At 43.7% G+C, this 15,822-nt stretch overlaps 3 protein-coding genes and 1 long non-coding RNA gene across 4 annotated transcripts in view; 3 read left to right on the top strand and 1 right to left on the bottom strand.

Moving 5' to 3' along the window:
- Positions 1-15,822, bottom strand: part of LOC120718436 (mucin-5AC-like) — a 28,632-nt gene that overhangs the window by 7,386 nt on the left and 5,424 nt on the right. The window lies entirely within an intron of this gene.
- Positions 263-3,027, top strand: LOC120718442 (E3 SUMO-protein ligase ZBED1-like). Its single transcript, XM_040006993.1, has 2 exons — positions 263-1,203; positions 1,752-3,027. Exons 1-2 carry the CDS (start codon positions 360-362, stop codon positions 2,381-2,383), a joined length of 1,476 nt encoding a protein of 491 aa, XP_039862927.1. The 5' UTR covers positions 263-359; the 3' UTR covers positions 2,384-3,027.
- Positions 8,591-11,421, top strand: LOC120718441 (tripartite motif-containing protein 16-like). The gene has a single exon (XM_040006992.1). It carries the CDS (start codon positions 9,259-9,261, stop codon positions 10,927-10,929), a length of 1,671 nt encoding a protein of 556 aa, XP_039862926.1. The 5' UTR covers positions 8,591-9,258; the 3' UTR covers positions 10,930-11,421.
- LOC120718447 lies at positions 11,484-14,870 on the top strand. Its single transcript, XR_005692494.1, has 2 exons — positions 11,484-13,706; positions 14,653-14,870. It is a non-coding gene; the product is annotated as an uncharacterized LOC120718447 (long non-coding RNA).

Here is a 15,822-nt window from a genome sequence, read left to right as displayed (position 1 = left end):
TCTATTCTGAGCCCCTCCTGAACTACTGAGCATCTCACTCTCTGAAGCTGAACCAACAACTTGTCAGAATAAACTAATTTCCACCTGTTGTATCTGCAATTTTATTCTGAGGGTTCGAATTTATTAGTTTGCATTAGTGCTGGGCGATATATTGATTTTTTTTAAAATATCGATATATTTTCATACAAGACATAAGCTGTGACAATATCGTTTATATCGATATAGTCTATGTTGCGTTATAATTACACTTGTGGAGCCACTATTTTGCCTCTCTCTCGTCTGGGTTTGTTTGCCCCGCCTCTCACCCTCACTGAACACAAACCCCCTCCCCCATCGCTACACCTCCAGTTGGCAACAAGATGGACACAGGAGCTAGCGAAGAGGAGCTCGTCGGAAAAAAGAAAACCAATGGCTCAATTATTTGGAGATGGTTCGGGTTCAAAGTGTCAGATGAGCAGCAGAATAATGTATTCTGTAGAGAATGTCGAAAAAGCGTCGCAACGAAAGGTTCGAGCACCACTAATCTTTACCACCATTTACAACTGCGCCATGAAGTGCAGTATGAAGAGTGTGTGAAATTGCGTGCTGTAGCCCAGACTGCAAAGTCTTCCGAGGTTCCTGCCGTGAAACAGACCACCTTACAACACTCATATACTCGTGCTGTGCCATATGATACAAAAAGTGAGAAGTGGGGGGAAATTACTAAAGCAGTGGCCTATCATATTGCTAAAGACATGGTCCCCATCTCAACTGTGGAACAAGAGGGCTTTATACAGCTGCTAAAAACTCTTGGCCGAAGATACCAGTTACCTAGCCGGAAATACTTCACCAGAGAAGCACTGCCAAAAATGTATACTGATGTTAGACAGAGTCTCGCTGCCCAGCTCACCAAAGTGTCTCACTTCACACTGACAACCGACATGTGGTCCAGCAGGACATGCGAGCCATATATGAGTGTGACTATACATTTCATGGAAGACTGGGAACTGAAAACTGCCTGTCTCCAGACCAGCTACTTTCCTCAAGACCACACCGGAGAGCATATAGCTGAAGCCGTGCAGGATGTGCTCAAAACCTGGAAGCTCAACCCGACGGGACTGGTTGCTATAACAACTGACAACGGGGCTAATATTGTCAAGGCAGTTCAACTGAACAAGTGGTCGAGGATCCAGTGTTTTGGTCACAGGCTTCATCTGGCCATTGGTGAGTGCAATACTGAATTTTTTGATTTGGAAAAAAAAAACGCTAATAAATGAAAAGTGTATAGAGTCTCTTGTAGAGCTAAACATGCCTATGGACCACAAGACAAATATTTTTATAAGTCATAGACAGCATATACATCTATCACTTAGAAATCGAAAGTTAGTTGAATAAATAAATAAACTATCCCTATTAAATCCAATAAACGTATTGGGGTGTATTTGTCTTTGTATTTGAGTTGTGACACTAAATGAGGACCACAGCTGAGACAAGACAGGGATACATTTTTAAATACATAGTGAGATTAAAAGGTGTAAAAAGAACAAAAAAAAAACATGTTCTAATCATTTGGTGATCTGGTGATTTTACCAAGATAGTTTAACTAGAACCATTTCTAGGTTATACAATACACGACACATTTTGCAAATATTGTTAAGTCTTATGCATCACATTCTATACAACTGAGATGGATGTTAATTTGCCTTTGAGTGATTTGCATCTTAACATAACAATTAAAGTGATTTTAAAAGTTTGTATTTTGTGTGTCACAGGACATGCTATGGATGATGCCCGCATTACCCGGGCTATTTCTCTGTGTAAGAAAGTCGTCAGCAGCTTCTCCTACAGCTGGAGGAAGAGAAGAGAGCTGGCTGAAGTGCAAATACAGCTGGGTCTTCCAAGTCACCAGCTACTCACAGAGGCAACAACTCGCTGGGGATCAAGGCTTCTCATGATAGAGAGAGTTCTGGAGCAGGAAAGAGCACTTTCTAAAGTCCTCTCTGTCGACATGAAAACCAGACCTCTAGTCCCTACTTGGCAGGACATAGAGGTCCTGGAAGTAGTTCAGAAAGCTCTCAAACCCTGTCAGGACTTCACTGATGCACTTTCAGGAGAGAAGTATGTGACCCTGTCCTATGTCAGACCTGTGCTACACCTGTTTAACACTAGTCTCCTGGCACCTGGAGAGGAGGATAGTGAGCTGTGTAAATCCATCAAGACCCGCATTGTGGATTACCTCAACAATAAATATGCAGATCCATCCACCAGTGACCTGTTGGACATGGCTTCTTTTGTGGATCCACGGTTCAGGGCGAAATACATCCCTAGTGAGAAGATTAATGCACTAAAACATAAACTCATCTTGGAGGCAGAGTCTCTGCTCAGCTCTGACAGATGGAAGTGAACGTAAAGCCACGTTGAACTTGGAAATGTAGCGAGCTCTAACGTCAGCTTGAGGTTTTTTGGACCAACTTCACTGGTACGAGACTGAATCTGATCTCCGTGGAGGAATGTAGAAACTGCGCTTCATTAAAGCAGCAGAAACCCAGACTTTAATGAGTCGAGTTTATTTTAGCAGCGTCTTGGAGTAGACTCTACTACACTCAGAATCCGTTTAAAGGAAGCTTATTTATTCTCAACCAGGATGAGACGAACTCTGACTTTGAATCTCTGTCTTCCCACACATCTCCTGTCTGAGCCTCGCACCGAGCTTTCTGCTTCAGTATGTGGGAGTTTGTAGGAGAGCAGATAATATTATGCAACCAGAACTGGCTGCAACACCCCGTACGAGGAAAACTGAAGCATGTAGGTGTTTTTTTTCCTTTTCTCTGAGCTTCATTGATAAAACTAATGAATTAAATCTAAGCTGTGCAGCAGGTTTGATGTGTGTTTGTAGTAGCCTGATAACGTACCGCCAGCCGACACAACAACAGGCAGACGACTGCAAAATCACAAACAAAGAGAGCAAAACCAGCTGAAGAGTGAAAAAAACTGAACCAGAAAGACCAAAGATGGGAAAGAAGAAAAGACGAAGGAAATGAAGGGAAGAAAGTGGCAGAGGGGAAGAGGAAACAGAAGAGGCAGAAATGGAAGGAAGGAATGAAAACATTGATTAGGATACAAAAGAAAGATGAAGGAAAGAAAAACAATCCAAAGAGGAGAAAAAAATGAAATATAGGGAAGGACAAGTGAGGAAGGAAATAAAGCAAAGAGAAAAACACATGAAGACAAGCTAAGTAAATGAAGGTGGAAGCAGGAATGATGGAAACATTGTCACACCTTGCAGGAGCTTTCCTCTCCTCGGGAGCTCTCTCTGCAGGAGGGGGAGATACAGGAGAGGTGGAGGAAGATCTCAGCCTGGGTGTTTATTGTCTTATGTAGTCTGGAAGATGAGTGGATGGTGGGGCGGGTGCAGTTTTCTCTGTGGTGGGGTTGGGTGGACTGTCCCGGGCTCTGTGGGGCCGGGAGGCGCTGCTGCACTGGGCCCCGGTCTGGATGGGCCTGGGCCCCCTTTCCCTGGCGGGTTGCAGAGTATGGGGGTGCCTACTGGGGTCAGCGGGGGAGCTGGCCCCAGGGAGGGGTCACCTGCCCTTCCCTTCCTTCCCTCCCCATCTCCAGCTGCCTCCCTCTTCCCGCTCCACCACAACCACCCACACATGCAGGACCTTGGAGTAGGGGTATGTCACCAGGGTGCAGAGGAGGCCACCCCCCGGTCCCCTTCTGGCTGCCTCTGCCTCAATTTTATTCCACAACTTAGACATTCACATTACTCACACTCTCATTACACATACATATAGGATCTTGGGGGTGGGCACAATACACGGAATCCAAAGTACCATCAGGGTGTACACCCCACCCCTGGCATCGTTGCCCACCTCTCAATGTTAAATACACGTAGACATTGAGGGCTAGCAGGAGGGACCATGCGCTTACCTGCTGCTCTCTGGCAGGTAGCTCCATGCCCTCCTGGGTTTTAAATGCACCTTAGAACACACATGCATCAACACTACAATGAGCAGGTGGAGGGAGGTTTGGAGTCTTCTCTCACCCCCGTTCTCTGCGACCTGCTGGAGCGGGGGGGCTAGGAGGAGGAGTTGGCCGTCCGACTGCGGTCTGGAGTGTGGGGCCTCCCTGCTGCTGCGGAGTCGGGGCGGTCTGCCTCCCCCCACCGCAGGGAAAAGGGTAACACCACCTGGGTCTGGGTGCAGTTCCCCCTCCAGGGGTAAGGGTACCTAGACCCGGTTTGTAGAGTACGCTTGGGGAGTGTGATCGTGTGTACAGCGTCTCTTTATGTCTGTCTCCACGTTGAGTGAGTGTGGAGTAAGTGCATATGAGAGCATGAGGGTGGGAATGGATGTTTGTGTCTGTGTGTGCCTGTATGTCTGTGTCTATATGTCAGGTTGGGTGTCAGGCGCCACCTATCTGGGGACATCTCAGGCCCTCCAAGGTTTGGAGGCCTATCTCCCCCTACCACCACTTCCCCTGCCAGTGGCGGACTCCCTCAGACATCGGTGCGTTGGTGGTTCTTTGTGTCCGGGGGTGGGCGTCCAGGTACACACCGGCTCACTCCTTGGCGGCCGCTTATCGGGGCCTGGAGCCTGGGGCTCGCTCGGGCCACTTCGGAGGTGGGGTGCCCGGCCTGGGGCTCAGTCACTCAGGCACGGCTGGCTGCCGGCGGAGCTCACGGGCGCGTCACTACAACTCCCCCTGGCTTCTGCTCCGCAGCTGCTGAGTGAGCCCTCATCTGGGACTCTCCTCAGCTCTTTCTGGGGCAGTGGCGCGGCTGCCCCTCTGTTGGTCTTCCTTGGTCTCTTGTGTTCTGGGGGCCTCTGGATGTCTGGAGTTTTGATCTCCTCCATACCTGCTTCATGCCCTGGAGGACGGGGCTGTGGCCCCCCCCACACTCCCTAGCAGATCATTACATGAAGGAACCTTTTAAAAACAAGCGCGTCCATGCTCACAGGTGTACACACGGGTGATCACACACACAAACTACACCCTTTTTGGCTCCTACCTCAAAGCACACTGTGTTATGTTGATCTTATGTGCTGCACAATAGTGTTTAATATTTAGTATTTACTGTCATATTCCCATATATCATTGTGATGTTGTTTATTCTATTACTCTTGTTCTCTTCTGCTTGTTTTCTTTTTTCTTTCTCAGCAGGTGATCCAGGTGATTGATATATGCATTTTTTTTCTTTTTTTTTTTCTGCTCATTCTGTTGGTTTTTGGTTTTTGCCCTTCTCCCCCGTCCCTCTTCTCAGCTGTTTCTCTTTCCCTCTTTCTTTCTCCCCTTCTTTCCCCCAGTCAAGTCTGTCCCGTATTCAGTAAGTGAAAATAAAATAAACAATAAAAGATGAATCAAATGGACCATTACGGCAAGGCTGGGATGGTCAGTTTGGTAAAGTAAATCCGTTGGGCATCTTTCTTTGCCTTTAGACAACAATTCTGATGGCAATAGAGCCAAACGGGACAGGCAAAAAAAAAAAAAAAAAAAAAAAAGGAATGATGGAAACACCGAAGACAAAGGAAAGTGGAATAAGATGAAGAAACAAAAGTACATTAATGTGAAGGATAAAAAGAAACAAAAGAGGAAAGAAGAAAAATAAAGTAAATAAGGACAAAGAGGTTATAAAACACAGAATAGGATGCAAAGTAAGGAAAAGGTAAATAAAAGAAAGCAAATGAAAAGCCGTGGAGGCTTCAGCTGAGACTGAAGAAGTCATCTATCCATCTTCTGCTTATCCACTCTGGAGTCAAAACACCAGCCCAACATAGTGCTATAATTTGTATCCAGATAATTAAAGTAACTAATTAATCGCCTTAAGACTGAATTCTGTGATATTTACATGACAAATTAAAGTTGGAGATCTACTAAAAGACAGAGTTAAACTCAGACTCCATCCTATGATTTAATGATTTATATTACAGGGGCCTGTTTTTCTGTCCCCAAAGGGTGACGACATAGAAACGTCCCCACTAAAATAGTAATACGGCTAAATGCACACACATCTGTACCCCTAGGAAAAAGTGTGTGTGTACCATGTTTACATACCTGTGTGAGGACCAAAATGTTACGGCCGAGAGGGCCAGGCTGTGGGTGTGGACTCAAATGCAGACACAGAGGGAGGCAAAACGGGCGTGAACACAGTGCTTTATTTACAGAGCCTAGTGAAGTTACAGAGCAGAAAACTGTGGAAGCTAGGAACTGTGGAAGCTAGGAACTGAGAACTGTGAGGCAAAACTGTGAACATGAAACTCTGAGTGCTAGATTTCACGGATGGATCCGGGGAATGGAAAAAGGGGGCAGCGGCTTGGATGAAGGTGTGCAGTCACTATGATGAGAGGAGAAAAGTAGTCAGTGGTAGTCTTAGTGAATCACAGCTGGAGGATTAGACTATGGTGGTTAGGGCTTACGCGTTGCAGGTTTAAAGTGTCATGCGAGGAGGGGGTGTCCAGGGGGTTCTGGGTGAGGAGTGTCCAGAGAGGATCCAGAATATGCTTGGAGTGAGGGGCTTGGCAGAGAGGCAGGCAGGTGTAGTCCGACGATGGAAAGGGAGCAACCAGATGATGGAACCAGCGTCCAGGCGGAGATGTGAGTAGTCTGGGTTGGGAATCGCGACGGCCAGGTGGGTCCTATGACAAAGAAAACACGGTGAGGAGAAAAGCAGTAGTTAAGGGTTCTCACAAGGGCTTGGCGGCCTAGCACTAACATGAGTTAGCAGAAGATCTGGCAGAGGTCTGTTGTGAATGCTGGTCTTATATGCTGGTGACTTGATTGGAACCAGGTGTGGAAGCTGATTGGAGTCTCTGCCTGAAGGTGGAGCCCAGCGGAGTGGAAAAACCCCGTACTCACCCGGACCATGACACAAAAATTGGAAGTTTACCATACTTGTGGGGACCAACAGCCCTTATGGGCACAGAAAATAGGTTAGACCAGTGTTTCCCAACCTTTTGGAGCCACAGCACATATTTCACATTAGAAAAATCAAACAGCGCACCACCAAACAAAATGTCTCAAAAAGCATTTTGATCATTTATCTTAGTAAAATAGGCTCAGTTTGTCCCCAGTATACCTTTTTGCTTTCTTCTGACCATCACTCATGACGGCCTTCATGTGGGCTGGAATTTTCTCCACGACCCAGACTGACTGCTTTTTCTCTTCAAATATTTATCTATTGCTATTATGTGCTGTGTTCTCACAGCATGACTATTATGTAATATCTTCTTCTGTTTGACAACCAACTTAATTAGAGCAGGTGGTTGTACCGCCCTCTAGTGGAAGAGAATGTAATTGTTCTGCCCGTTACTCGCTGCAGTCACTTGGAGTACTAATCAGGTGAAACCAGATAATCTTCTACGGCACACCTATGTGCCACGGCACCGTTTTTGGGAAGCACTGGGTTAGTGTTAGGATAAACATCTAGGGAAGGATATGAAAACATGACTGTGTGTGTGTGTGTGTGTGTGTGTGTGTGTGTGTGTGTGTGTGTGTGTGTGTGTGTGTGTGTAACCCATATTTTATTTTTGTAGCTTGCACTGAGGGCTGATTGATTATGTATGTTCTGCCTGCAGCACTGCGGTGTGTTTGTTGACCTTCTTGTAAGCGACACACACAGGGAAGCACGAACTGTAGCACGTTGTAGGTGAATAACACCAGCGCAGTCTCTAATGCAGCTCAGGCAGCTTTGCAACTCAGCGCCATCACTGTTGTGAGGTGTTCCTGTTATTTTGTCCACCCCATCCTCATATAAAAATAGAGAGAGAGAGGATGGCATTTGTGCTTTCAGTGAGATGAAACAATAATAGCTTACAGACATGAACACACACGTGCATCTATGCTTGTGGACCTTCTGTGACATGATGCGTAATCCACACAGCTGTGAAGGTAAGTCATACCTTAAGAAAACAGTGATTTGAGGTTAAGGGGATTCCTCTGAAGTGGTGCAAAAGTGTGAAACAAGTCAGAAAGAAGTTGTTTAATGTTTGTGTACATGGACATGTCTGGGGATAAATGTATGCTCACCACCTCAATGAACTCAAGCAACAAGGAGCAAAAGTCCTTACTGATGCGAGACCAGTGAAGTCATACAGGAAACAATTACTTCAACTTATTTGTGTGTTTGTTTGCTGTTTTGAAACTGTAAGTAAAGAGTGGAAGGTGGATCTAGCTGAGAATCTGCACGTTTTCTGAGCAATGTCTTGTGATTGACATGTCATTAGCTAAAAACTATAAACTAGTTACCACTCTTTCCTGATGCCTGAGTGTAATATACAAAGAGAACCTAATATTTTGTTCAATATGACAACAAACCATTGAGCGGTGAAGAGATCAGAAAAATGCTTGCTTGATCTTGTCACATGGTCATTGGTCATTTTACCATACACTCCTTTTTGACTTGACCAGTAGTCTTTTCACAATCACAAGGGTATTTAGCAATGACCCTGGTGAAGGCCACAAGGGGAAATGTGTTGGTCACGCATTAAAACTGGTTCCTAATACTTTAAGTTTCACTGGAGTCTTCATGTCGTTAGATCTTTGTCTTCGCCATGAACCTTGAAAGTTGTTCCAGAAAGGTTTGTTGCTATTTTAATGTAATGAACATGGTTATTTCTGTTGCAACAGCTGTTATAAATGCAAAACTAAAATAAAATGCAAGATTCTTTTGAGTAATTAACTTTTTGCAGGAATATCTGTAATTATATGTGCAGACTCTGCTGACTGTTCAAAGCAATGCAGTGGCATTTATCTAGTTCTCATCCTGTTACAGCAACATCGATTACTGCCTATAAAAGCAATAAATAAATAAATAAAAGCAACCAGCATATGTCTGCTAACCTAACCCTGCTCTCTACATATGCTTTGATTTGGTCAGCAGCCTCTGCTGTTCTGACGGTTATTGTTACCTGAGACATTTCTGTCCAGTGTTCATTAAAGCTGGATTTTAAAAATTATTTATATAGAAGAAGCAGTAAATAAAAGGGTTAAACACACAGTTTCACTCTCTAACTGCTCCTCTTCCTGGAGTGAAGCACAGCCTGATAACCCTCCCTCTTCTTCCTGCTCTTAAACACAGCACCTCCTCTCTGTCCACGTGTTTCCTCGTTCCCTCCCCTTCAGATCTGCACTTTGAAGATGGGTGTAACCAACATGTGGTGACGTGTAAGAGCTGACAGGCTCCATTCACTGCAGAAACATGTTGTTGAGATCAGAGCTCAGACTAGTTTCAGTTATAAGGAAGAGAAACTCACACAGTCACTGACACTGAGAGGAGAAATGGCGCAGAAAGGAGTTCAGCTGGACCGAGAAACCTTCTCTTGTTCCATCTGTTTGGATCTACTGAAGGATCCGGTGGCTACAACCTGTGGACACAGCTACTGCAGGAACTGTATTAAAGGTTTCTGGGATGAAGAGGACAGGAAGGGAATCCACAGCTGCCCTCAGTGCAGGAAGACTTTCACACCGAGGCCTGTCCTGGAGAAAAACACCATGTTAGCAGCTTTAGTGGAGCAGCTGAAGAAGACTGGACTCCAAGCTGCTCCAGCTGATCACTGCTATGCTGGACCTGAAGATGTGGCCTGTGATGTCTGCACTGGGAGGAAGCTGAAAGCCATCAAGTCCTGTTTGGTCTGTCTGATCTCCTACTGTGAGAAACACATACAGCTTCATCTGGAGTCTCCTGCCTTTGAAAAACACAAGCTGGTGGCCCCCTCCAAGAAGCTCCAGGACAACATCTGCTCTCGTCATGATGAGGTGATGAAGATTTTCTGTCGTACTGATCAGCAGAGTATCTGTTATCTCTGCACAATGGATGAACATAAAGGCCATGAAACAGTCCCAGCTGCAGCAGAAAGGACTGAGAAGCAGAAGGAGCTCGAGGTGAGACGACTAAACATCCAGCAGAGAATTCAGGAGCGAGAGAAAGATGTGAAGCTGCTTCAACAGGAGGTGGAGGCCATCAATGGCTCTGCTGATAAAGCAGTGGAGGACAGTGAGAAGATGTTCACTGAGCTGATCCGTCTCCTCCAGAAAAGAAGCTCTGATGTGAAGCAGCAGGTCAGATCCCAGCAGGAAACTGAAGTGAGTCGAGTCAAAGAGCTTCAGGAGAAGCTGGAGCAGGAGATCGCTGAGCTGAAGAGGAAAGACGGCGAGCTGGAGCAGCTCTCACACACAGAGGATCACAACCAGTTTCTACACAACTACCCCTCACTGTCAGCACTCAGTGAGTCTACACACTCATCCAGCATCAATATTCGTCCTCTGAGCTACTTTGAGGATGTGACAGCAGCTGTGTCAGAGACCAGAGATAAACTACAGGACATTCTGAGAGAGGAATGGACAAACATCTCACTGACAGTCACTGAAGTGGATGTTTTACTGTCACCAGCAGAGCCAAAGACCAGAACTGGATTCTTAAAATATTCACATGAAATCACACTGGATCCAAACACAGCAAACAGATGTCTGTTATTATCTGAGGGGAACAGAAAAGTAACAAGAATGAAACAACAACAGTCTTATTCTGATCATCCAGACAGATTCACTGTATATTGTCAGGTCCTGAGTAGAGAGAGTCTGACTGGACGTTGTTACTGGGAGGTGGAGTGGAGAGGGGGAGGAGTTTATGTAGCAGTCGCATACAAGAATATCAGCAGAGCAGGGAGCTATGAATGTTTATTTGGATACAATGACAAATCTTGGGCATTATATTGTTACACAAACAGTTATATATTTCTGCACAACAAAGTCCAAACTGTCCTCTCAGGTCCTCGGTCCTCCAGAGTAGGAGTGTACCTGGATCACAGAGCAGGTATTCTGTCTTTCTACAGCGTCTCTGAAACCATGACTCTCCTCCACAGAGTCCAGACCACATTCACTCAGCCGCTCTATGCTGGACTTTTTCTTTGCAAAGATGGAGCCACTGCAGAGTTGATTAAAGTCAAATAGAGAAGACAGGTTCATGTTGATCCCTGACCATTATATGTACTTGTGTAGTTTCTAAATGAGGCTTTACATTTTAGAAGCTGAGAAGTTCAGTGGTCCATTGATGTGTGAAAATAATATTGCACTGATTCAAACTGTACTTACATTTATATACCTTACATCAATATAAACCTGAATTTGTTCTTATGGCTGATAATCATGTGAGTTTAAATGATACTACTCTTCATATTCAGCATGTTTGAAATCTGTCATCAGTCTGGTTAGTGGTTTTATTCTGTAGTTGCTGTAGTGGGTTGTCAAATGCAACAATATATTGGAGCTGCAGTGATTCATCAGTTAGTCAATGATTAGAGAATTGATTGTTTTATCATTATTTTAGTCACATTTAAAGCTGCTTCCAGTTTCTGAAATGTGAAGATTGTTGATTTTCTTGATCATATATGACTGTAAACTTAATGTCTTTGAGGTTTGAACCTTTAAAATGCAACAAAAAAATTTATCCTTGAGGTTTTTCATATTATATTATCATTATTATTATTATTATTATTATTATTATTATTATTATTATTATTATTATTGTATCTACAGTGATGACATTTAATGTCTTTTTGAGATGAAAAGCTTGATCACACTCACTTATTTATACATTTAAATATAAAAAACCAAATCAGTGTTCCCCAACCCCCGGGCCCCAGACAGACCAGGCAGCAAGAGAAGAAAACATTTTTTTGTACCGATACTGGTTTTATTTTGTTGTATTTATCAACAACACCTTAATAGCCGGTCGGTGACACACAAAAAGGTTGGGGACTGTTGAACTAAATAACACAGGTCTGTATATTGTGGAGGATAGACATGTTCCTTTGCCCTGAGCTGTGTCTGGCAGGCAGAGCGTCTCCACAAATCTGAAGCTTCTGATTTGGAGAAAATGAGCTGAGGGAGACACCTGGTGGACAAACACAGACATGACAGGAAGAAAGACTAAAGTGCAGAGTGGAGACAAACAGCTGGAAATACTTGTTGGAAAGGATTGTCATGCTTCAGACAAACACACAGCACACACTCTAACAGTCCTTTATTTGCACTGAAGGAGACACGTGAAGAAACCAAATCACACAATAATGAAGTGAACACATTTATAGTCAGTGTTCAAGATGATGGATAGAAATGAGAATCATGAAGCATTTGTTCACTTTTAGGTCTGTTTCTTACAGCAGAAGCTGTCATGGTATCCGTGCCTGCCCGGTCGGCCCTACAAGGCTACAATTGCTGTTTCTGTTCTTTCCCTCTCTGCCTGGGCGGAGCTCACTGTGGGCTCCTGCCCTTGGCCCACACACACACCTGACAACACTCACCCATCATCACCGGGAGCACTATTTGAGGCTGGAACACAGATCCTCTCGTCGCTGGATGATTGTACCCCTAACATCTCCCCCCCGGGACCTGCGACCTCCCTGCTGCGGGAACGTGTGTGAGTGTGAGCGAAGAAGACGTGAGCGAGTTACCCTGTGATTCCCCCGGAGTTTTGGATCCCTTCACTGTACATATATTGCACTGGCACTGTAAATAAACTACACCTTGGAGATACCTTACCGCTCTGCGTTTGAATCCCTGTACCAGATCGTGACAGAAGCAGCATTTACATGAACTCACTGGCCTTTTTCCACTGAACACTCTCTTCTTCATCACCTCATCTTCCTCTTCTGACTGATGCTGAGCTCCAACCCTTTTTACTTCCTGGAGATGATTCATACTCACTGAAATTTTACTCATGACACAGAAACTGTTCAGTTATTCTTCATTTATTAGTCTGTTTATCAGGAACCTCTGTTGATTTTACATGTAAAGGATTTTCCTTCTATCACTGAACCTTTTAAGGGTTTTCTCTTAGTAGTTTTGGGGAGTTTTTAATTAGATTTACAGCTTCAGAATAACTTTGTGATGTCAGATTAGAAAGTCTGTGTCCAACCCTGGTGTTTGATCAGATGTTTGATCCCTGCAGGGTTGGATTTTTTATATGAATGTTGAATTTGTTGTTTTGGAACTGAGTTAGATTTTTATTGATGGATGATTCGTTGTAAAAAGTGGATCTACCAACAGTTTATTTCTTTGTTATTAACCAGCAAGAAGACTTTTCCCCAGAAACAGAGTTTTGATTAGTGGAACTGACAAACAGTTTGAGGCTGATTTGGCTGATATGGGTGAATATTGTGCAGATAATGATAATGTGAGACACTTACTGACATGTACAGATGGATTTTCCAAGTATGCATGCAGGTGTCTTCAAACCAAGGCAGCAGCATCTGTTGCATCTGCTTTTGAGGATGTTCTGAGTGAAGGACGTGTACCTGTTAAACTTCAAACAGATGAAGGCGAGGAGTTTAATAATAAACATTTCCATCAGCTGATGGTTCAGTTTAACATCACACATTGATTAAACCAAGTTTTGTGGAACGTTTTAACAGAAGCTTTAAGGGCCGTATGTGAAAATACTTCACATCTGTTAACTTATGAAGACGTGTAAACGTGGTCCAGGACCTTGTGCTGTCAAGGCCGAGCAGCCGGTGTAAAGAGGTTGGAGCCAAAAGCTGACTCAGTACATGTTTGTTTGATTTGAATGAAAACTTGATTTATAGCAGGGATCATGAAGGTCGAGGCGAGACATGGAGGGAATGACACGGGAGCAGGACTCACTCACTATTAAATGCTGAAGCAAAGCTACAGAGAGGGGCGTTTCTCCAGGATTGCGGTGGAGTGAGGAAAAGAACAACATGTCTGAGGTGAGTTTCTGGACTTACACTAGGAAAAAGGCTCTATTTTTTGTTGCCTACATTGTAGAAGGTGACTTTGTCTCTAAACAGTAAAATGGGCAGTCAGGGGTTAAAGTGGATTCAGCAGGTGGAGGAACCCTAAAATCAGTTGCAACGGCTCAGTGTGGGGAAAACATTCACGACTCAGTATAATTACTGCTGAGAGCTCCAGTAGATTTTCTGAATGTACAGGCTGTGATCAGCTGACCTGCTGCTCTTTGTGGATTTACACAAGTGAATTCAACCAGATGTCAGCAGATGTTTCATTAGTTGAACTGATTTCCATCCTCTACACTGACAGTAAACTGTTTATGCTCTTTTTATTAGACACTATTCAGCTGGTATGAAGGTGAAATTCAGTGAATCTTAACTTCAAACTCATCTCTGCTACACTTGATGTAACCAAACTCTGAGCATGAAACCACAGCCACTGTGCAGCAGTCACACACTGTTCTGCAGCAAACTAACCTGTTTATCCTGCACTAACCTGCAACCTTTAAATAGCACAGTTAGTCTGCCTCAGTTTGTTTAGCAGCACGTTTCAGGATATGAAAAAACATAATGTCACATGTACAGAACCAATATCTGATTTAAAAACATGAAGACTTACATGTGAGCTTTACAATCAGTCGTTGGGCCAAAAGCAAGAACACTTTAAGCCCTGACTATGACACATAGTTTTGCCACTTTTATTTCTTTTTCTGTGATATTGCTGGTGATTAATACACCAACAGGAATGAATTCCATGTGTTACTGTTTAATCTCAAAGCAGTTTGATTTGAGGCTCGCAGTGACAAAATAATAACTCCCCTTAAAGGTGTTAAACCTAAAGTAATGAAGGTCTCCTAAAGGTCTCTTAGCATTAGACTCTTGCTATTTCTGTGCCTTCATTCTAATGTGTACACTCTGTGTTTAGTTCCTCTGGACGTGGCCCTGTTTTCCTGAGCAGATCCTTAGTTTTGAATGATTGGAGAGTGGCTATAGCGAGCAGTGAGTGAGCGAAGAGAAGCTTTCCCTGTCCTCCCCACCTTGGATTTCCTGGAGCCTGGACCCCGTCACACTTGTATATAGCACAATTCCCTGCACTGTCTGTACACATACCTGCTGTAATAAACTATTTCTCCTCAAAGTGAAGAGTCCTGCGTGTGAGTCCTCAGTGAACGGTGACATCATTACAGTAACAAAGTATTTGTACTTCATTACTTCCTTCCTCTTGCTGTAACCCTCGATTTCATTTGGTGTGTTTTTTTGATGAGATGCAGCTTTCCACACCATCTTTTCACCTATTGCTGATCACCACACTGTGTTTGTGTGCTAAAAGAGAAATCATTTCCTGCATGGAGACTAAACGGATCCTGAAGCACAATTACATTAACTCAAATATGTACAACTGCTCACCAATGCAAATATTTAATTAGCCAATCACATAGCAGTAGCTCCACGCATTTATGGACGTAGATATGGAAAAGAAGTTTAACAGGTTTGGTTGTTGGTATTACACAGGCTGCTCTGAGTATTTCAGAAACTACTGGGATTTTCTACACACAGCCATCTGTAGGGGTTACAGAGAAGGTTTTAGACTTGACAAATATTCAGAGAACAGCAGTAACGCCTGAAAGCACAATTCTTATTACAGTGTTTAAAGAAATCAAAGATACTTGTAAAGGTTGTTTTTTTTAAGTCTAATAACACATTCAAGATGAACACGTTGGCAGTGATGTTGCCACAGAGACGTTTTCCTCTACACAAATCACTACAGTTACTTTAGCTTCAGCGTTGTTACATCACTACAGAAAACCTAGAAGCAAAAACACATTTGTGCTTGTTTCTTGAACTCTAAGAACTATAAAAATGGATGATTTTGAGATTGATGATGGTCTCGATTGCTTTAGTTTCTCTGTTTTAAATATGATACAAGACCAGAATTAATGAGAGGTGCAGACACACAGACGTTCTGCTCAAGATTAGATACAAAATGCAGCTGTAAGAATAGGAAATGTGTATATAGTTTCAAATGTGCTTGGTTTTAAAGTGAATGTTTCCAGACATTCATCCACTTGAAGCGAGATATTTCAGTCTATTTCAA

The sequence above is a fragment of the Simochromis diagramma genome, unplaced genomic scaffold, assembly GCF_900408965.1.
Source record: "Simochromis diagramma unplaced genomic scaffold, fSimDia1.1 OVJJ01000141.1, whole genome shotgun sequence".
Taxonomy (NCBI): domain Eukaryota; kingdom Metazoa; phylum Chordata; class Actinopteri; order Cichliformes; family Cichlidae; genus Simochromis; species Simochromis diagramma.
The sequence above is the reverse complement of the archived record's forward strand: the minus strand, read 5'-3'. Positions and strand labels throughout refer to the sequence as shown.